Source organism: Macrobrachium nipponense, chromosome 31 (genome assembly GCF_015104395.2).
Source record: "Macrobrachium nipponense isolate FS-2020 chromosome 31, ASM1510439v2, whole genome shotgun sequence".
Classification (NCBI taxonomy): domain Eukaryota; kingdom Metazoa; phylum Arthropoda; class Malacostraca; order Decapoda; family Palaemonidae; genus Macrobrachium; species Macrobrachium nipponense.
This window is the reverse complement of record NC_061093.1, coordinates 57,399,441-57,421,454: the sequence shown is the minus strand read 5'-3', so window position 1 is coordinate 57,421,454 and position 22,014 is coordinate 57,399,441. Positions and strand designations below refer to the sequence as shown.

Below are 22,014 nucleotides of genomic sequence, written 5' to 3'. Positions count from 1 at the left end.
TTGGCCTTAGAAGTCGAATGGGAAGGAGAGGCAGCAGACGACGAAGAAGACGATGAAGACGATGACGACACCTTCTTCCTCTTCCTCTTCTTCTTCGCCAGGCTCCGCAGGACAGACGTCAGGTCTTCCATCCAGGAGGGAGCCGGGGCAGTTGCCGAAGCAACAGGGCCCGACTGCACCTGTCCGGAAGGACCGAGACTGTTACAGCAACACCAGCAGCGGGAACGGCAGGAACAGGTCCGGGAACAGCAGGAACAGCAGGGAACATCCTGAAATTGAATGTGTACCTGAATGGGAAAAAGTCGCTGGAGCGGCCACAGGTACGGCAGGCACGGCAGGTACTAAGGGAGAGCCAGGCGTCCTGTCGACAGTCACCGACATCCGTGGCACTGGCGGCAGGTCCAGGGGGGTACTCTTGGGGCAGCGGAAGTCCGGGGTCGGCAAAGGAAAAAATCCAGGTGGTGGTGGCATCGTCCTCTTTGGAACGGCGGCAATAGGTTTTTGTACTGCCACCGTGGGTGTCACCGACATTATGTGAGGCGTATATACAAGATGTGGTGGCATCTCATACGCAGGGGTAGTTAATGTGGTCGTCGTGGTGGTCACCGCACCATGAGTGACCACGGCCGACCCCGCCAACCGCTGTATCAACCCCTGGATGCTGGGCACTCCCTGCAGTCCCAGCGACTCCCACACCTGTCCCAAGTCGTCCTTCGCTGCTGGCACACCTGCGGAAGCGAGTCGGGTTAATAGGAGGGGCTTCCCCGCGCCTGGGGGGCGAAATTCCCCCCCAGAGCGGACAGAAGACCCCGAATACAACTGTACGTCCGGGTAGCGGGCGCCCTCCTCCACAACTCGACGGATCGAGAGAGGAGGACTCCGATACCCCCCCCGCAGGGGAAGGGGGCGCAAACCGTGGGGGCTGGCCGGGAGGCAGGAAAGAGGAGGAAGTGTCCGTCACCAAAGGAGTCACTGGACTTTCCGATGACTTCTTGGCCGGCCTAAGTCTCTTCCTGCCCTCGTACAGCACCCACTGCGCCTCGGACCAATTCATACAAACCATACATGGCTCGTTACGAGAGCACTTATTCTCGCCCTCGACAACGAGTACAAAACCTCGTGGGGGTCCACCTCCACAAAGGACCTGAAACCCCCCATTTACGTCCCTCCAGCCCGGGACACACTCTACGGGCGACTGGAGGGCGCGGTGAAATTTCAATTTCCTCTGATTCACTCATTGTAATCAATTGAAATAGAGAAAAAAGTACTTACTATCACTCCTGATACACAGAAATAGAAACCAAATACTCAAGAATTGAAGCAAACGACAAGCGGGCAGAGCGATGGCGAACACGTCCTTCCCACACACGGCCGAACAAAGCAAAAGTGGTTTGTTTACCTCCCATCGCGCGGCACGCGACGATCGGACAAGCAGTTAACTACCGTTCTCCCCTTGTTCGAAGCTTACGACCGTTCCAGCTGCCGCTAGCTACTTCCTATTGTTAAAGGACCGAGGGTTTGTATTACGTATCGGAACAAACAAAATACGAGGAAGCTGAGCGGGGGGGGCAGGAAAGAAGACGAAGAATCGGATACCAAGGGAGTCGCGGGAGAGCTTTCCGACGACTTCCTGGCAGACCTTCGCTTCCCCTACCCCCGCACAGCAGTGAAAAGTAATATGAAAATGAAACAGAATACTGCACTTGCGATTCACTTCATAGAACTTAAAGAGGGAAAAATCAATTCCCGGTAAGAGCGGAAACTTGATCCATAATAATATGATGCTATCATAAATATATATGAAAATGAACAATACTGCACTTGCTATTTTCACTTTCACAGCAATAAATCGTAAGGATTAATTCCCGGGTAAGAGCGGAAATTGATCCAAAATTAAATTTGATGCAATTAATAAATGAAAATGAAAAGAAAACTGCATTGCGAATCCACTTTCATTGCATTCTATTCATACAAAATAAGAGGCTCTTGCCGAGCGCAATCAAGCTCTCGGCAACGAACGCACAGGGCAAAATATAATGAAAAAGAGTACTTACATCTTTCAATTACACACTTTCGCCCAAAATACATGACTCGGCGCGAGTGCGCCCACCCTCGGCACCGAGACATTAAATTCAAGGGTTCAATTCATGAAAGAGCGGAAATCGCCGTCTCTACGGCGATAGCTCCATGTTGATTCATAATTAAGTAATGAAAATGAAAACAGTGTACTTACAGTTTCATTTTCAAGTCAAACCAACCATTAGTAGAAAACACAATATAAACAAAGCATACGACGATGAAGCGGGCAGAGAGCGATGACGAACACGTCCTTCACACCCGCGGCCGAAAGCAAAAGTGATTCTTCACCTCTCGGGCGATGAGGGGCGGGCGCGCGCACGAATCGGACAAGCAGTTAACTACCGTTCTCCCCTTGTTCGAAGCTTACGACCGTCCCAGCTGCCGCTAGTTACCTTCCTATTGTTAAGGACCGGGGTGTTTGTATTACGTATCGGAACAAATACATGACTCTGGCGCGAGCGCGCCGACCATCGGCACCGAGACATAATTCAATGGAGGGTTTCAATTCATGAAAAGAGAGGAAATCGCCGCATCTACGGCGATAACTCCATGTTGGTTCATAATTAAGTAATGAAAATGAAAACAGTGTACTTACAGTTTCATTTTCAAGTCAAACAAACCATTAGTAGAAAACACAATATAAACAAAGCATACGGACGACGATGAGCGGGCAGAGCGATGACGAAACACGTCCTTCACACCCGCGGCCGAACCCGAAAGCAAAAGTGATTTGTTTACCTCCCAGTCGCGCGGCGCGCGACTGTCGGACAAGCAGTTAACTACCGTTCTCCCCTTGTTCGAAGCTTACGACCGTTCCAGCTGCCGCTAGCTACTTCCTATTGTTAAAGGACCGATGGTTTGTATTACGTATCGGAACAATTAATTTTTTCTTTTCTAATAACCGAGATCTGCTATCTGTATTTCCTATTACTTTTCGTCATAACATCTTCCAAATGAACAATAAACACCATACCCTTTGGGAGCTTGAATTACCAGTCTATGGCCCTGTGGATTTGTTCCTTCTGAAGAGGTTCGCCCTCCGAATGACAGTACTAATTATCAAAAAGCCATTACTATTCACACATACCCTCTTTGAGTTCCTTGATTTCGTTGGACACATTGGCTTCCTTCTGTTGATCCTCCTCCTTTCCAGCTTTCTCCTGCTGAAGAAGCTGTTGTGCCGCATCTGAAGCTGATTTAGCCTGCTTCATTGCTGCCTCACTCTCTGCCATTGAAATGGCAAGGCGGGAGATCAAGGTTGTTAGACGCTGAAGAACCCTGCAAAAGAAGGAAAACTACAACTCAGGATATCACCGATAAACATGGAGATTGATCGTCATGATGACTCAAAAAGGAGATAGACATGGATACTCTCCGATATCACATGTATTTGACGTTTTTTTCATTTTCTTTTGCACTTACAATCACTTATGAAATTTAAAACTTATCACACCTTCATACATAAGATGACAACTGAAAATTCTAATATTAAGTAATAAATCTTACACCCATAAAAAGAGTGAAAATCCAGAAATGTAGAAATTTCGCTGGGCTCGGAACAGTCTCATGTGAGCTTGCATTTCTGCATCCAAGTGATATCCATGCTGACCTTGTGTTTGTTCAGCTAGTTCATGGCTGTACTTCCTCATCTCACGAATGGCATCTGTCAAAACATATTAACATGTTGCTTTGAGAAAGTGATTGAGAAATTGAACAAACTTAACTAGTATTATTGGGCATTTAAATTTGCCTAGTTTTCACCAAAAAGAAAATGAACACAACCACAGTACAAAGCTGTACATTTAACACACAAACCTTTCCAAATAATTCATTTCTCATACACTTATAGTTACATAAACAATTAACAAGATCTTTTTCATATTAGTTAAACCTGTACGAAGACTTGGTATTTCAAACAATGAATGGGAGCTTACTGAATTTATATATGCTGGGTACAGCCCAACACCAAACATACTGTATGGTATCACAATATGTATGAAATTCTGTTGTTTAAAAATTACATCTACACAATGTGTATAACATTAAATGGCAAGTTCAAAGGGGCTTCCATTTCTAATTCATAACACTCAAATGGATTAATGTTGCCTATAGTGTACCATAAGCAACACTAAAGGCTCTATGAAGCATTATTATGGAACCCAGCTGCATTGTTTTCTACTTTTTTTATTCATTATGTTCTTAAGTAAGTCTATTTTATGTCTAACCCCATTTCTTTCTGTGTTATAATTTTTGCCCCCCGTTTAAACAAATCCTTCAGACCAGCACTAACAGGGTCTTGAAATTGAACTTAGCTGATTTGTTACATCATTTTCATAAGATGTAATCTAATTTATATAAAATCACAGGACTCCATGTAGTGTGACCTCTAACATGAGCAATGGACTAGAAATAAAATTGAGTAACTGAAAGAATGACTAATGAAATTTAGGCTAAAAAGCTAAGCAATAAGCCATTCTCAGCACTTTTGGCAGTGAAAGAGGGAGTTGGAGTGGTTGAACAGCAAGATGAAGGGTTACAGTAAATAAACAAGATGAAGCACAAGGATCTAAAGATGAAACTTGGAGAACACCCCACAGTTGCACTAAAAAGTAATAGCTGAGAGGTTGGACAGCAAAGGTGGAAGAAGGGCATGGCCAGAAAATGGTGCAGCTAGGGGCTGAAAGGATGCTGCATCAAGCAAAAAGTTAGTCTGTTGTTGTCAGTGATGTCTATAGTTCATGAAAATCATTCTGATATGGAAATACAAAGCGGTTAAATCTCTTATCCTAGTCATGCACTGGAAGTAAACTCCCACTCAATCCTAAGCACATACATGCCTATTTCCAACTCCTCACTAACAGAGTTCATAATTAATAGTGAAATTTCAAATATAATTTTCCTGTATAACAAAGGTGGGTATGACTATCTCTTGAGCACATGTACCCTCTACAACAAGCATTATACTATAGATTGTGCATAAAAAATAAAAATAGGATGGATAAATCCTGAACGATCAGAAACACTGAGATCCAATTACTCACCAAGGAAGAACAAGCTTAAAATGCCCAGGAATACTTTGAAGTATATGTGTGACATATTCCCAATACTTCTGAGGAATCTTGACTTGAAGATACTGTGCCATCTGAAATAAGAAATGCAAAAGGTGTTGTAAACAGGCATTATCATAAAAGAAAGCACCAATTTTCCTATTTCTATAAGTAACTACAATCATTTCAGACCTGAACACTTAAAAACTCTGCACACAAGAGATGAAAACATGAGATATGAATATATTTTCTTCCAAAAATAAGCTATTTCCCTTATTAGGTGAAGGCTTCAGAGAAAAAGCTATAAAGTCACTGCCACTTACATCTTTGAACTGCTGAAACAAGAATCAACCCATTTTTGAAAACCAAAGTATTAACCCCTGTATTAAGTAAACAAATGCTCATCCGCAGTGCACTAAAACCCCTTCCACAGTGCCAATCACTCCTATGGTGGCACGGATGCCAACTTTCATTTTCCTCGCAGACAAGAATCCTGAGGTTAATGATATATATCTTAAACATAATTTAAAAGAAAAATATACCACTTAACATGGTCATCACCTCTGAATGGCTATGGCAAATAGCAAAAAACTATTCTGCATCTTTATGGCAACTGAGTAGTTAGAAGACAACTAAAACCAGTACAATTAATTTAAGCAAAGGAGCAAGAAATTTATACTTACCTCGAAGGAGATATGAGTGGAATCAGCAGCAGTACTGTCACTGCTAACTCCGCGTACATCACCCCAGCTATCAACGTCCACTGAATACTCATGGTGTATTACTTCTGCAGAATATGAAAAAAGTAGAGTCAAGATGCATTATTACACATTCGAAAAAGACAAACCTTTATATAAATTAACCAGATACACTCGCATTCATATAATAATTTAATGAAATTCTGCTAAACACTCATTTGCTTCACAAGAAACCTCTATACGTACTTATAATTAGCCCATTTCATAGTCCTCTTTCATTAGATGTTTCTCAAAAGTTACAATTAGAATAATTAAAGCGTCAGACTCATTCAGTAAAGTTCCTTCCACCTGCAGGGGAGGATGGAGAGGGAAATCTGTACAAAATCTGCTGATCAATAATGTTCTCATTTTACTGGAGTTCAGCCTCATACCCCAGACTAAACCACGACCTGATCCGGTCCATGTAATGATTGAAGGTGAGGGCAGCTTCATTTCTCTTAAGTGGAGACTTTACTACACCCACAAGTGTTTCTAAGGAACAGGACCCTAAAGCACAGAAAGTCATGCAGCAGGATACATGAACATAGGAACCACCGCCATAGCGGTGGTCCTAGATCTGGTCAACCTCGTAACCTTTGCCGTAGTAACAGTCACAGAAGCAGCTGTCACTGGAGGGGTATTAGAGCTCATGAAGTGAGAGATCAATCCCTCCACAAAAGGCTCCCCAAGGAAGCCTAAGAAGGGCCATAACTCCCTAAGCCCCTCAGGCTCCGCCACACCTGGAATCTAAGTCGGGTTAGAGGAGCACTCTCCCTTCGCACTGAGGGAAATTCTTTCCCTAGCCCCCAAAACAAATGGAGACCACCGGTGTGGAGCCATCCTGGGTTGTCACCTCCTACGCCAACTCCCTACCAACGAAGCAGTAGGAGATGGTGAAAGGGAGACCATTCTCTTTAGATTGCAACAATCAGAGGCAGCTTGGGCAGGGACAGGAAGGAATCGGAAGAACCCTCAACATCACTGGAGGCATGTCATCCTCCAAAGATGTCTGGGAAAACCCTTCTCTCTCTCTTACTATTTCGGCCAAACAGCTACACACATTGTTCTCACAGCCAGACATGACACCTAGAACAAGGGCTATTCTGGTTGCATACAAGCTTCCTGTAAAATAGGCAGAGTACGTGGGCTAATGGAGGAGGAAGAGAAGCAAAACCAGAAGACAAAAGGAAAAGACTGCGTAGGATTATGGTGTGCCCTAATAAATTGTTTACGTAATCTATCAGCCCCTAGCATCTTCCAATACTTCACAAAATTTTCATCCTCTCATCAGATCACTCATTATCAGCTTCACACTCGTGCCTCAACAGCCAGGCTAATATGACAATTTGTCCAAAATTGCATTTTTCCTAACTATACAAACCTGAGGTCCTTTTACAATAGGAAGGTACTAGCGGCAGCTGGATAGGTCGTAAGCTTTCGAACAAGGGGTTCGGTAGTTAACTGCTTGTCCGAGCAGCGCGCGCTTGGCGCGACTGGGAGGTAAACAAATCACTTTTGCTTTTGGCCCAAGCAAAAACTGCAGAGTGAGGGGTGGCATGAGGTGGGGCTATGTGTAAAAGGACCTCAGGTTTGTATAGTTAGGAAAAATGCAATTTTGGACAAATTGTCATTTGTTCCGACACGGCATACAAACCTTCGGTCCTTTTACAATAGGAAGACTCACTTCTTGGTGGGTGGAATCTGAGTCTTTTGTGAACAGACTGGTGTTCGCCCAACCTTGGAAGCCTCCCTGGTCGTAAGAGCGAGGGAGGGATCCAAGCCTCTGTCCGATTGATCGGGGTGTGCACCGCAGGATCAATGGTCAGACCTCTGGACCGAGTACTAAGAGAGGGGCATGCGCATCTCTTCGTACCAGCAATGTAAGAACTTGTTCCTGTACAGGAGCAAAGTTAAAGTCATGGTTTTGACTCTTGTAGGCATCCACTTCCCCCCCTTGTAGAAGGAAGTGGTGGATATTCTGCTCCCATCCCTCGTGCAAGGGATAGGATGGGGCTCTGTCGTATAGCTCACCGGCATCTCGTCCTTATCCAGCAGGGTGATGACCGTATCCCTCTACCCACAGGTAGAGAGGAAGAAAAGATAGAAAGAGAAGCCAGTCACTTCCTCATCACTATCTATTCATACAGTCACACCAGGACTCGATGCTGTTCAGCCTGCTAGGGTCTGGGTTCGCTAGACGACGTGTTGAGCAGCCACCACGGGTCCTAAGGAAACCGATCCAAGGACCTATGGGCAATATCCAATAGGTATAAGGAAGTTGCCGGTGGTCTGGTTGTACCAGACCACTGCCTTCCATACCTGCGCCACGGAGAAGTTCTTACGAAACGCCGACGAGGGGCCAATACTTCTAACTTCGTGAGTTCTCGGACGGGACGTACGGATGTCGTCACTACCATCAGCCTCATACGCCCTCCTGAAGACCTCACGCAGCCAGGACGAAAGAGTGTTCTTGATACTTCTTTCTTGTTGACCCCGTTGCTAACGAAGAGGCGTCGACCCTCAGGCCCGAGGTGTCGAGTTCTCTTCAGATAGCGCCGTAGCGTCCTCCACCAGGACAAAGCGAGCATCTCATCCACATCATTATCTGCATGACGTTCCCGTACTCTCTTCGCCGATGCCAGGTCCAGCAAGACGAGGTTCATTCGAGTTCCCTGGTTTGGCAAGACCTTTGGAAGCTGCTACTAAGCAAGGAGATCTCGAACGAGTTCGAGATGTCCAATCCCGTCAGTTTCAGGAGGAGCGACAAGGCGGCTCTGTATCCTTGACTGTGGGAACTTAGAGGAGCTTCCTCGGCGAAGAAAAACGAGGAAATCCGCTACCTGCTGAAGATTGGCTCTGAGAGGAGATGGGCCCCGTCTACGACACCAACCACCGAAGACGGCCGACTTCCCCTGGTACACAGCTGCAGAGGACTGACGGACGTTTCCAGCCATCTCTGTTTTTGCGCAACGAAAAAGCTTCTCGTTCGCAAGAGAAGGTGGATAACAGCCAGCCGTGAAGACGTAGAAACTGGACTGCTCGGTGGTACCTCTCGACGTGTGGCTGGGCGAGAAGGTTGTGCCAATGGGGAATCTCTCTCGGTTCTCTTACGAGAAGAGCCAGCAGGTCCGGATACCAAATGGCTTGTGGCCATTTGGAAGCCATCAGGATCATCCTGAGATTCGGGATGACCAGTGCTCGACTGATCACCTTGCGAATCAGGCTGAACGGGGGAAAGGCATAGGCGAAGAGGTTGTCCCACGGGTGTTGAAGAGCGTCCTCTGCAGCTGCCCATGGATCCGGCACGGCCGAGAAGAACATCTGGAGCTTCCTGTTGTGCCGGATGGCGAACAGATCCTCGACTGGTCGCCCCTACAGGTCGAAGAGCCTTTCCGCCACGTCCTGGTGTAGAGACCGTTCGGTCCTTATCACCTGATCCCGACGGCTGAGCGTGTCTGCTACTACATTCCTTCCCTGGAATGATAGCGTGCCGACAGCTCTATTGAGGTGTGCCTCGGACCCACTCGTGCACCTGCCGAGTCAACTGATACAACGGGAGAGACACTAGGCCCCCCCTGTTTGTTGACGTAAGCCACCACCGTGGTGTTGTCGTACATCAACACCACTGAGTGTCTCATCAAGCGGTCCTGGAACGCTGGAGAGCAAGGAACGCTGCCTTTAGTTCCAGTACATTGATGTGAAGGTGCTTGTCGTTCTCGTACCACACTCCTGAAGTCCGCAACTCTTCCAGGTGTGCGCCCCATCTCGGTCGATGCGTCTGAGAGCAGCTGCATGTCCGGGGGAGAGTGCGCGGAGGCACTCCTCTTGAGGGGTTCCTGTCGTCCAGTCACCTGGCTAGGTCCTGCCTCACCTCCTGTGTCAGTGACCAAGGGAGGCTTGGGGGATCCGTCGCCTGTGACCAACTCTCCTTTGGTCTCCCTGAAGAGACCGCAGGTGAAGACGCCCGTTAGGGACTGGCTTCCCGAGTGACGACAGGTGTCCGATCACGACTTGCCATTGCTGAGCTACCTGTTCCTGCCGAGACAGGAACTGGTTGGCCGCCTCCCTGAATCTGCTACCGTGTCGATCAGCATTACCAGGTACTTCATCCTCTGCTTGTGCTCGAGATCGGACTTTTCGAAGTTCAGAGCGATCCCAGATCGCGACAGAACTCGAGCAGTCGATCCCTGTCCTGTAGCAACTGCGAGCGGTAGCTCGCCAGGACTAACCAATCGTCGAGATATCCCATCAGACATATCCCGTGCGAATGGCCACAAGCAGACACCAGAGTGAACACTTGCGTGAACACCTGTGGGGCGGTTGAGAGGACGAAGCAACGTGCCTGAGCTGGTACACCGTCCCGTCGAGGATGAAGCGGAGGTACTTTCCGAAGGACTGATGAATGGGTATTTGTAGATACGCATCCTTCAAGTCCACTGAAAGCATGAAATCGTTCTCCCTGATAGAGTCGAGCACTGAGCGTGCCGTCTCCATCGTGAACCGGGTCTGGCGAACCAACCGGTTCGTGGGAGAGAGATCTATCACTGGGCGCCAGCCTGTCGTAGACTTTTCCACCAGGAAGAGTCGGCTGTAAAGCCCGGTGGTTGATCCGTACCGATTTCTGGAGTTCTCTTGCTCAGCATGGTCTTGATCTCCTGTCTCAATGCTACGTCCTTCGATGCTCCTGGAGCGTACGCCCGCTGATGGACCGGGTCCCCATGGCTGGCCAGGCACCCCCCCCCTTCCGGCAGCAGGTGAGGGGGAATGCCGTCCTTCCACTGTGAACGTCGTCCGGTTGGGGCTGATCGAGACCTGACAGGAGAGAGCCGATACCGCTCCGACTCATTCCAGTCCTCGTCGAGGTCGAAACCTCAGGAGGACTGAAGGGATATATAACTGCGATGTCCGAAGACACGTAGAAACGCCTCTGTCGCAGTAGAGGAGGCGAAGGAGCTTGTTCGACCGTCCAGAACCGAGGGGGCCTTCTTGTCCGGAGACGAGAGACTACCTGGCTCAACACAGTCGGCAAGCTCCGATCGCGGCCGCCCCACCGTCGATTTGGGTTCCCTCTCGGGCCCCAAACCGACTCGAGCCGAGACGTGGCTCTGCTGGTGGGAGCGGCGATCCTTCCCCGAGGTCATTGTGCTGACGAATCAGCGCCGTAACCTCGGCAAAGTTCCTCTGGATCTCGGAAGTCACGGCATCTTGCAGAGTGGGACCGTTAAGCCCTTCGAACAAGAGCATATTCCGAGAACCTTCCTCCTAAGAAGGGGGAACAGCGACAGCCCTCTCGGTCTTCCCCATCCACTTGCGCATACGTCCTGGCCGGTCCAAGAACCGTGCCTGGCACGTAGGGCGTCTCGTGGTTGGATCATGAGGGGCGCACCCCTCACAGATCACTCCTCATAACCTCGCTCTTCCCGGTGTAAAACCCGAGGAGGTTGAAGGTACGGGAGAGGCAGACCTGACGCTCCTCGTCGCTCGCTGGCAGGACCAGTCAGGCTTGGAGGGCTGCAGGCGATCTTTTAGTCAACCCGCGGTGACGATCGAGCTGCAGGCCTGGTCGAACCGTCTCGCTGTGGAGAACGGCTGGACTGAGCACAGCGGCACTGATCTCGAGTGTCAGAAGAGCTGGTGCTGGTTGCCGTACCCGATCGCTCTCTGTGAGAGCGACGGTCAGGCGACCTGCAGGCTCCACTGTCGCAGTGAGACCGGTGCTTGTCCTCACGGCACGTCACGTCGCTGGTTCCAGCCGTGGCTGGCACCGGCGAACGGGAGGACCTCTTCCCAGCCTCAGCCTGTGTCGGTCGTGGACCGTCACGTCCCGGGTAGCCAGCTGTTCACCGCGAGAGTGAGAGCTGGTCTGGTGAGAGTCGCCTGAGCGGCTGTCACCAGTTCTTCCGCCCCGTGCCGTGAACCTGACGCTGAGCGGACTCAGAGGTCTGGTTCCTGGCTGCACGGTCGCTGTTAGGCGACCGTACACTCGGTACCTCCCGCGAGCGAGAGGCCGAGACGGACCCTGATGCAGTGGCAGAACCACTGACGCCAGGCGAGGAAGTACCGGTGTTAGCCGGTACCCCTCTGGTCCCCGTAGTCTTCTTCCTTGCGGAAGAAGAGACGGGCCCCGCTCCCGAAGGAGCAGGAGGACCAGCGGAAGAAACCCTCCCGTCCCACCGAGGTGAGACGGGTCCCGAGAAGCTCCCGAGGAAGCTTCTTAGGAGGGAGGAGGCAACCTTCTTCTTCCTCGGCTGTACAGCCTTAGAAGTCGAAGGGGAAGAGGCGGCGGCTGACGACCATGAAGAAGATGAAGACGACGACCACGACACCTTCCTCCTCTTCTTCGTCAGCTTCCTCAGGACAGACGTAAGATCTGCTATCCAGGGCGGAGCCGGGGCTGCTGTAGCCGAAGCCACAGGGCCCGGACGCACCTGTACAGACAGACCACAGTCTGGGGTAGTACCACCACGAACAGGGACGACATCAGCAGGTATGGGCATCTCAGGAACAGCAGGCACGGCCAGCACATCCTCGGTAGGGACCGCCAGCGCAGCAACGGCAGGAACAGCCAGCGCAGCAACGGCAGGGATCGCCAGCGCAGCAACGGCAGGAACAGCCAGCGCAGCAACGGCAGGGACAGCCAGCGCAGCAACTGCATGGACAGTCAGCCCAGAATCGGCAGGTACGGCAGGCAGCACCGGAAACACAGGAAGTGGAGCAGCAGGCAGCAACATCCTGTTACCGGCGGCAGGTCCAGGGGCGAGTTCTAGGGTCAGCGGAAGTGTGGTCGCTGCAGCGCGGCAACCACGAGCGGCGGCGGCACGCCCCCATCTCGGTACGGTGAACGGCACTTCACAGCGGGCTGTAGGCAAGACTGTACCACGCGAGGCGAGTACACCAGGTGAGGAGGGTCGTCGTCACCTGGTTGCGTGGTCACCACTCCATGGGTGACCGCAATATGCCCAGACATAGAACCGCCTGACCACCAGCACTCTGCAATTGGAAGGACGCCCATACCTCACCAAGGTCCACCCTCGTGGCAGTATCACCTGGAAATAAAAGTAGTAGCGATTAATGGATGGAAAACCCCTCGTGCGGGGGTTTGATCCCTCCCGAACGAGTGGAAGACCCCTAATACAAATTGTACAATCGGCACCGAGCGCCCTCCCCCGCGCTCGACGGATCGGGCGAGGAGAAGAACGCCGATAACCTCCCCCCCCCCCCCCAAGGGGAAGAGTTATCAGTGGGGAACTGAGCGGGGGGGTTTTCTTCGTTCCCCTCCCCCGCACAGTACCCATGTACCCAACAACAAAATAAGAGCTCTAGCAATCGTGCCATCGGCACGAATACAAGGCATAACGGATCATTCCTGACTGAGCGGAACTTGAACCAAATAATATTGATGCAATCAATAATAAGGAACAAAATGAAAATGCATCTTGCAAAACGATTCACTTCACAATGAAAAAGGGCTCGGATCGAGCGCATTTGCGCCCTCGGTACCGAGCGTAAGGGTGAAAGGTTTCATTCCTTACCTTATGATCAAGGTTTCTGAAACCTTGATCCATAACGAATTGATGCAATCAACAGATATATGAAAATGAAAAGACTACTGCGCTTGCGATTTCACTTCATACAATCAAAAAAGAAGAAGGATCAATTCCCGTGAATAACGGAACATTGATCCCAGTCAACAATGCAATCTCAATAACAAAATGAAAATGAAAAAGAACTGTACTTGCGATTTCACTTCATTCAAAATAAAAAGGGGGAAGGATCAATCTCCGAGCAAGCTCGGAAACTGATCCAAAATGAGTATTGCTACAATAAAAATAATCTATGAAAATGAAAAAGAATACTGTACTTGCGATTCCACTTTCATACTGAATAAGTTTCCTGTGCCGATAGTATTCGTTCGGCAACGGGCACACGGTCAAAAAAAATATAAATGAAAAGAGTACTTACTTACGATTTTCATCTACACATTTCCAACCCAATATACGCTCGGAGCGAGCGCTCCCGCCCTCGGCACCGAGCATACACAATACGAGGATCATTCTGGGAAAATGAATTCCCGCAATTACGCCCTTCAGTCCCGGCACTCGGGTAATCGGAGAGCGTTGTGCAGCAAGATCCTTTAATTCACAATTGAAATCAATGAAATGATTGTACTTACAATTCAGTTTCACTAGATACATCGAAAAAGAAAAACACAATCATGCGAAAGCAAACGACGATGAAGCGGGCAGAGAGCGATGATACACGTCCACACGCCAGCAGGCCGAAAGCAAAAGTGGTTTGTTTACCTCCCAGTCGCGCGCGCGCGCCTGTCGGACAAGCAGTTAACTACCGAACCCCTTGTTCGAAAGCTTACGACCTATCCAGCTGCCGCTAGTACCTTCCTATTGTAAAAGGACCGAAGGTTTGTATGCCGTGTCGGAACAAATACCCCCTACATCATGCACAATCAAAACATTTAGTTGCCATACACTTTCCTATACAGCCTAATGCTTTCATCCTGCTTGTGACATAATACAAAAATAAAAGAAGTACAATAGCATCCAGGAAAAAATCTGCCAGAAATCATCAAAATATAAACGCCAATTCATACCGACTGCATAAGGACATGACATTAACAATTCTGACAAGAAAGTAATCATTCCAGTGCCATGTTACAATAACATAAAATTGCTCATGTCACCTCAGCCTTGACGTACTGTACTGTATTAATCTTTACCACTTAAGCACTAGCAATCAAAGATAGTTCCTACTGTACCACTCAAAGTGATAACTTATCATAAGATTAGTGATTAGTGACCACTGTTCAAAGTTTCTCTGATTGCTGGAATGTTTTACGTCATGTCACATATTCCTCTTGCTGCACTACAAAATTATAAAATACCAGTTTCAATTGACATTTTGATGTAGTAATTTACTGTATTAAAGAAAATCTTTGCAAAAAAAAGAAAAAATGTCTTAAATCAGGATATAATTTACCCTACTATCGCACTTTAAAAAAAAAAAGTATGACTAATAACTTCCTTTGAGCGCAAACCAGGGATTGGCGCTGTGTCATACTAAAATCTATTACAAATTTAGTTCCCAAAATAATTGCTACCTTTTTAATGCTTTAAAATTCTTTCTCATTGAGCTGATACTAAACACAACTTATAAGAATGGTTGCAGTAATAAAAGAAAAAAATTACCCAAAAATACCGTGTAGGGGTCACAAATTACTTAAGGCACCGGGGGAGGGGGGGGGCCTCTCTAACCAGGTTAGGACATTGCACCCACAACTCCATTAGAAATGGTAGTAGGTAGGTCTGGTTACGTTATATTCCCTCTGAACGGCTTACTAAGCCTCCAGTGGCCCTGACCCCTCTAATTTGCATTCTTTTCTCACCCCAGTAGGCTATCTTAGAATACCTACGCTTACTAAGGTAACCTATCATAAGTATTCTTAGGTCAACAGGTAAACAGTTTAAGGGTTATTTTTCAAGTAAAACACACCAAAACGAAAAAATTTCTTCTGAATACGTAACCTTCGCTAACGCTTAATAACAAATTAAAATAATTAATCAAATTACGACTTATAAGGTAAGACAATACGGCCACCCAACCACCTCCATAGTAGCTCATACGCAAAATCGTAACCCATAAACACCCCTGGGTTACGTTCGGTTGGTAGTATATTGGTAGATCTAGCTATATAGGCTAGGTAACTACTAGGTATACTATTCTGCGACGAGCTAGACTATGACAGTTGACGTTTTCCTATACGGTTTTACCTCCTGAAAAAGAATTTAGTAAGTAATATTTTTCGCCAAGCTGTAATTAACCTTTAATTTCAACCAATTCCATGAGGACTGTGTTTACTTCAGTCTTTAAAACAGACATCACCACCTACGGGTAAACTAAGCATAAGCCCTAAAGATGCAATACGAAAATTCATACGCAAAAATAGGATTTAAAGGTTAATTTACTTGAGATAGAAGATAAAAATAATAGAAAATAAGGTAGAATGAAACGCCATTACCGTAGACTTTCAAGGTAGTGGGTCTTAGGGTAAGGTATGCCACAAACGAAAAATAAAGCCCCGAAGACGAAATAGGCGGATAAATACGCGAAAATCAAGACTGCCGGTTAGTTCCGTAGCCATCGACCTTAAAATAGATCAATAAATCACCGACATAAATACAAACTCACGTGAGAATGAAACGACAAAATAATCGCCCCCTTAAAAATCGGGAGGACACGTAATCGTAAACCCACGACTTGATTACGTAAATACCTCGTATTTTATGGCTTATCGTTCACATATCGACGACTAACTACTAATAAAAGTCACGGAGAACCATTATTTCACCTTCTTCCCGGATGACTTACTTAAATATGAGTCTTATTTTGATATTTGTGAAGGAATTCGAGTCCTACTTGACTCGATCGTGCCTCGGAGAGGATGGTGATTGTCACGTATACTGATATTCGATAGTGAGTAGATGGCGATTATTTTGTCATCTATTCACAGATCTGCGACGACATCTTACCACTCCGACATTTAAAAATAAAGATACCTAACTATATTTCCATTTTTAAAAGTACCCTTGATGTGAATTGGAAGATGCCTGTGGCTAACCAAAATCAAATATACGATTACAGTACTTTGATTTAAGCTATTTCTAGTAAAAGCTAAAAGGCACCAAAGGCTTAAGCGTCAAATCACACAATTTTACAAGAGCCATGTTTGATTACTTACAAAAATACTGATATTTCCTTATATATTTTACCTCTGAATGTAAAATATAAGCATCATTTCACACAATCTTACTAAACTAGCTGACTAAAATGGTTGGAAGGAGGTATTACCGGTCATTTCATAGTTACATAAGATACGATGACTTCGAGTTTCACATTCTGTAGACTGCATGAAACTATAATCAGAATGAATGCGAATGTGTTTTCAGTTGTCCCTAAGATGGAATAACTTCGTGAAGAAAGGTTAAGTACTGTGACAGGTTGAAAAATGCTGATTTCTTCATCGCAAATTTTGCAAGATGCGATACAGACACCATATAATGCTGTATCATTGTAATCTACAGTGAAAACTCAACCATAGCACCATCTACCTCATCATTAATTGTGCCTTTAAGTCCTCTCTTGCAAAAATATCTGCCATGATTAGTCTCAAAAAGCATCACAAATCATGAAGCTACTTAGTCATAAACCATTTATTAGATTCATGGGCCAATTAGGCCTATTGATGTTCCCGCTCCCTGATCTAGCTACGGCAAATAAGGGCATTCGACCATGGCCAGTTATATAGGTGGCCGTGATTCGACACACACAGGGCAAAAAAAATCTATAAAAAAAAAACATTATGCTAGGGGTCTGGCATAAAATGATATAATATAAGCAAATAAGAATGACCAAAAGTACTGGTAGACCTATCTATAGCCTTTTCAGTTTTCCATGCCATGAGCGGCGCATAAGAAATATTAAGAGACGTTTGCGTTTATATCATGGTAACTACATTTTCATGCATTTATAGTCACGTGATGACATCTTATGATCAACTTTCACAAATCAACTCCTATCGACCGGTGACATAGGTCTATTGCATGGAAGTAAGGTGATGTCCTCGCCCAGAGGAGTCAAAGTTATAGTGCGTTGCTCTGGGACCCATTTGTATGAATATTGTTCATGTAAATTTCATAGTCATAATAACTCAGTGATTTAATATCTATTAAAACATTACAGACACATATGATAATGATGTCTGGAGTTCATTCATTTGGCTATAGGTCTACAGTTAAACAGCAGTGTATAGTCACTCCAAAATCCCACATCAGTTGCTATACCGTCATATTTTTTTACCCATTTTCAGGTAATTGAAGCAGTTTCCCGTTCTACCTTTGAAGTATATGAAGCAGAGCTATCTGCGACTATTCTTATTTTTTTCATTAGCCGCTGTTTCGCTCAATTTTATTTGTTGCCACTTAGAATAAATTTTAAAAATCAGTCACGGCTCACGGTCTCAAATTCCTTGAAATTCCAATACGAGCCCCAATAGGTCCTCAGTCGCCTATGAAAAGGCTCGACATCAAGAATGATCGATTTATTATTTGGGGTAACTGGCGTTGCAACACCAATGGTCATCAATGCCGATCTACAGCTATTTAACCTCCAGTCCCTAACTTATCATTCATTGCACGTTTCTGCAAGTAATAGGCGCCTCATAACTTGCCTTCGTCACTGTAAGTATTTATGTGCTCATATCATTTGCATCTCCCTCACTAAATAAAGTATTTGAAAGCATTATGAACAACAGTCTTAAAGAAACACATATATGATAATGCATTAACATTAAAAATTCTCATCAAGAATTATGTTAACGGTTATAAGAGCATCTAATGGCATCCGATCCGATTTTAAAATCTCAATACTGTAAATCACTGTAGTACGCCATCTCATATAAATGACTAGTTTACGCGGTGCCTAAATTCAAATTCAATTTCTTTTATAAATTAAGGCAATCAGGCAAGAGCAATATCATAATTATTATGCAGTATTTAGTTTCAATTGTCTTTTAGGAGACTATAGATTAACCATTGCGATTGTCAGTGCGTTGTAAATGTAAGATACTACAATAATTTGGTTCAGGCGGAAAACAAACATAAAAAATATTTCTTAAGCAACTTGCGTTTCGTGAGTAAATAACATTGCAATACTTTTTTTATTTATTATTTTGTAAAGGAGGAATTCTTGACTTTTTCAGCCTTTCTGTGGAAAATGAACTATCTGGCAACTGCAGCACTCTACTGCTGACTGTGTTCATAACAATTGAACAATTACTGCATAACTATTGAAGCTGCCAAGGAGGCCCGACGTATCTGTGGCATTAATTGTCTTCCTTTTCTGTGAAAAACCTTATCTTGTGATTCAGGAAGTTTGTCGCTCCACGTAATTGAAATCATGGGGGTAAGTTGGTCACAAATTATTTTATTTAATTAATTAATAATATAATAGAAATACACACACGCATGTAAATAGAACATTATAATTCCGTTGGAAGCCTTTTTTTATTAGGCAAATCAGTGGCCTTTTAGACTTGTTCCATATAAATATTTGTACATTTTAAATAAGAATAAGACTACGATTAATTTTGTTAATCAGTTATCAAATTAGGCGCCAGAATCTCTGATGAAAGAACAGGAATGTTAATGAATTAAGTTGGGTGAATATTACGGTAAGAAAAGTTTTATTTGTGGCAACCCTCTGACATTTTGTAGGACGTATTCAACGAACTGCAAGAAAAGATGCTGAGGGCAGAGGAAGAGTGCTCTGCAGCCAAAAGGGACGCAGAACAGGTTGCCGGAGAATTACGGATGGCCCTAGAAGCCCTCCAGAAACAGCAGGGTGAAAAGGAAGAGCTTGCTTGCATGCAGAAAGTTGCAGCTAGACACAAGGAGAAGTTCCTCGAGGCAGGCGGCAGGATGTCAGGTTACCTGGAGCATCTTCTGGACATGAAAGCATATCTCGAAAACCAGAGTTCCATGTCTGAGGAATTTGCCAGGGACCTGGAGGACCTACGCAAGAAATTGACCTCTCAGCTGAAGGACAGAGAAAATGAGTATGTAGTTGCACAGGGTCAGACTTCTTTAGACATTGAGATAGAGCAACTGAAGGCTGAGGTCGCCGATTTGAGGGAGAAACGAGACATGCTCCTGAAACGAGCCGACAGGGCAAAGCAACTTGAAGGAGAGATTGAACATCTTAAGAAAGAGAGGAATGCATTGCGGGAAAAGGTATGTTTCCCGTGCTTATCTCTACGGGTATGTGTACTTTGTAGATTAATTAGAGCCGCTTTTTAATTACTGATAATGTTTGTGTCTTTAGAGTATTCTGCTAATTCCGATCGATGGTTAAGAGCTTCCTTTTATCCATGGAATCGAATTTACTTGTAACTGTGCAAATGTCGCGTGTGTATAAACCGAATTAAATACAGTATCTATCGTACTATACCCTGCCGCCGTGCCTACATTCATCTTGTGAAACGTAAAATGTCTATGAATTTTTCTATATTTCTTTCTCCCCCAACCCCCAAACGAACACTCCCCCTCTACTCTAACCCAACCTCTCCAACTCTTACTCTTCCTATTAAAACCTTGAACAAGCAGGTAACAATATCAGTTACCCCACCTTATCTCCAACCTACAGAACAACAACCAGCCTTTAACTTTTACCCTCCCCCAACTCTTCCACAATGTGCAATGCAAGGTATATAGAATGGTCTCCCTTATTCTATATACCTTGGTGCAATGTAGCCCTTAAATTTCTTCTCGGTGTTTACAAGAAAATCCCCCATCCCCCAGCAACTCTTCCCCCACAACATCCATCCGCTTCCCCATCCATGGCAGTAACATCAGAACCTTCACAATGCACAAACTTCCAGTCCAGAATGCACTGGAAATGTTAGAAGATGCCCTAGTCGCGAGAACGTCATCCAGGAAAAACTTTATTTCAATTTCTTTCTGGTGGAATCAGTGGTGGCACGTTACTATATATTGGAGACACTACTAACATCCATATTTTGAAAAAACACCAAGAGAAAGCGATATTTAACTTGCTTTCACTGAAAATTAGCAGATATGGTGAGCAGGGTAAGCTATAGCCGCCTTTGTTCAAGTTCTATAATTTTTCATGTAAGGAGTAGCTGTTTGAGCTGAATACTATAATATATATCTTTATCAACCATAAATCAAATATATGACTTCTCTCATCCTCTTCCTCCACTCAGTTCAGAGAGGAATACACGCCTGAGAAAATCCGAGCAAGACAAGACCACAAAAATAAGGAGATGATCGCCAACAAGAAGAAGAATGAAGACCACCTTCGTCGTCTGAACAACAAGATTAGCAGGGCCCTGGGAGAGGTCCACAGGACCAACGATAACATTTCTGCTTTGGAGAGAGAACTGGCCAAGGTCCAGTATCTGTGCCATAAGGAGCACAGCGTCCATTCATCAAGGCGATGAAATAAGAAACACACAAATTATATATATACATATATATATATATATATTATATATATATATATATATATTAAGCGAATACCACGGGAATGATAGTCAGGAATCCAAGCGCTTTCGTCTTTATTCAGACATCGTCAAGGAGCTACTGTCAGTAGCTCAGTTAGTAGCTCCTTGACGATGTCTGAATAAAGACGAAAGCGCTTGGATTCCTGACTATCATTTCCCGTGGTATTCGCTTATTTATGAGTCACGTGCATCTACTGTGATTTTTTAAGCATCTATAATATATATATATATATATTATATATATAGCTATTATATATAGATATAGTAGTATAATATATTTATACTATATATATAATAAGTAGTATATGAAGACTGTTTCTGAAGTAAAGGACCACTTTTTTTTAAAGAACGTTCCTGGAGTAAAGGGCCATTAAAGAAAAAAAAACTTTCTGATGTATAGGGCCGTTTTTTTTTTTCAAATCTTTTCTGAAGTAAATGATCAGCATATAAATATATATATATATATATATATATATATATATATTTAGTGTTATAAACTGGCAATAGAATAAAAAGATTTTTTCTTATCCATTGTTAATACCATTAAAATAATTCTTAATTTCCAAAGTCATTGTACTTTACATTATTTCACTTAAAACTATAAATATTCACTATTCAGTGAAATGATATGTGAATTATATTTGATTTTGTGATGGTTCTTTTTATTTTGCATTTTTCCTTTTAACTGATCATGGTATTTCAGTATTAAGAAGTAGCCAAATACAGTTAGTAGTAAAGTAAAGTTCCCACTACAAGCCATATGCATTGAAAATAAGAAGATACATTTATACAAGATCCCACTGGATCAACAAAATCACAATGATGGACTGTATATTACTGAATAGACTGTTGGCTTGCTATTATTCTTTCTTAACCCATATATTTACTTTATAGTATATATAATATAATGAAAGGATATTATTATTTATTTTTATAGTTTTAATCTCAGTCCTCAATATCACTAAATTCACGGATATCTGATTTCAGATATATAATTATATATATTATAATATATATATATATATATATATATATATAGATATATATATATAATATA

At 44.6% G+C, this 22,014-nt stretch overlaps 2 protein-coding genes across 2 annotated transcripts in view; one reads left to right on the top strand and one right to left on the bottom strand.

Moving 5' to 3' along the window:
* Positions 1–16,378, bottom strand: part of LOC135207003 (B-cell receptor-associated protein 31-like) — a 36,396-nt gene extending 20,018 nt beyond the window's left edge. Inside the window, exons 1-5 of the mRNA XM_064238630.1 lie at positions 16,247–16,378; positions 5,810–5,913; positions 5,121–5,221; positions 3,586–3,742; positions 3,167–3,357 (exon numbers count right to left, since the gene is read on the bottom strand). Of these exons, the coding sequence (XP_064094700.1) occupies positions 3,167–3,357; positions 3,586–3,742; positions 5,121–5,221; positions 5,810–5,901 (541 nt within the window). The 5' untranslated portion in view covers positions 5,902–5,913; positions 16,247–16,378. The remainder of the gene's footprint in view (positions 1–3,166; positions 3,358–3,585; positions 3,743–5,120; positions 5,222–5,809; positions 5,914–16,246) is intronic.
* Positions 16,379–18,586: 2,208 nt separating this feature from the next.
* Positions 18,587–20,937, top strand: LOC135207001 (girdin-like). The gene is made up of 3 exons (XM_064238626.1): positions 18,587–18,838; positions 19,150–19,665; positions 20,658–20,937. The coding sequence occupies exons 1-3, from the start codon at positions 18,833–18,835 to the stop codon at positions 20,892–20,894; spliced, it is 759 nt and encodes a 252-aa protein (XP_064094696.1). The 5' UTR covers positions 18,587–18,832; the 3' UTR covers positions 20,895–20,937.
* Positions 20,938–22,014: the final 1,077 nt, after the last annotated feature.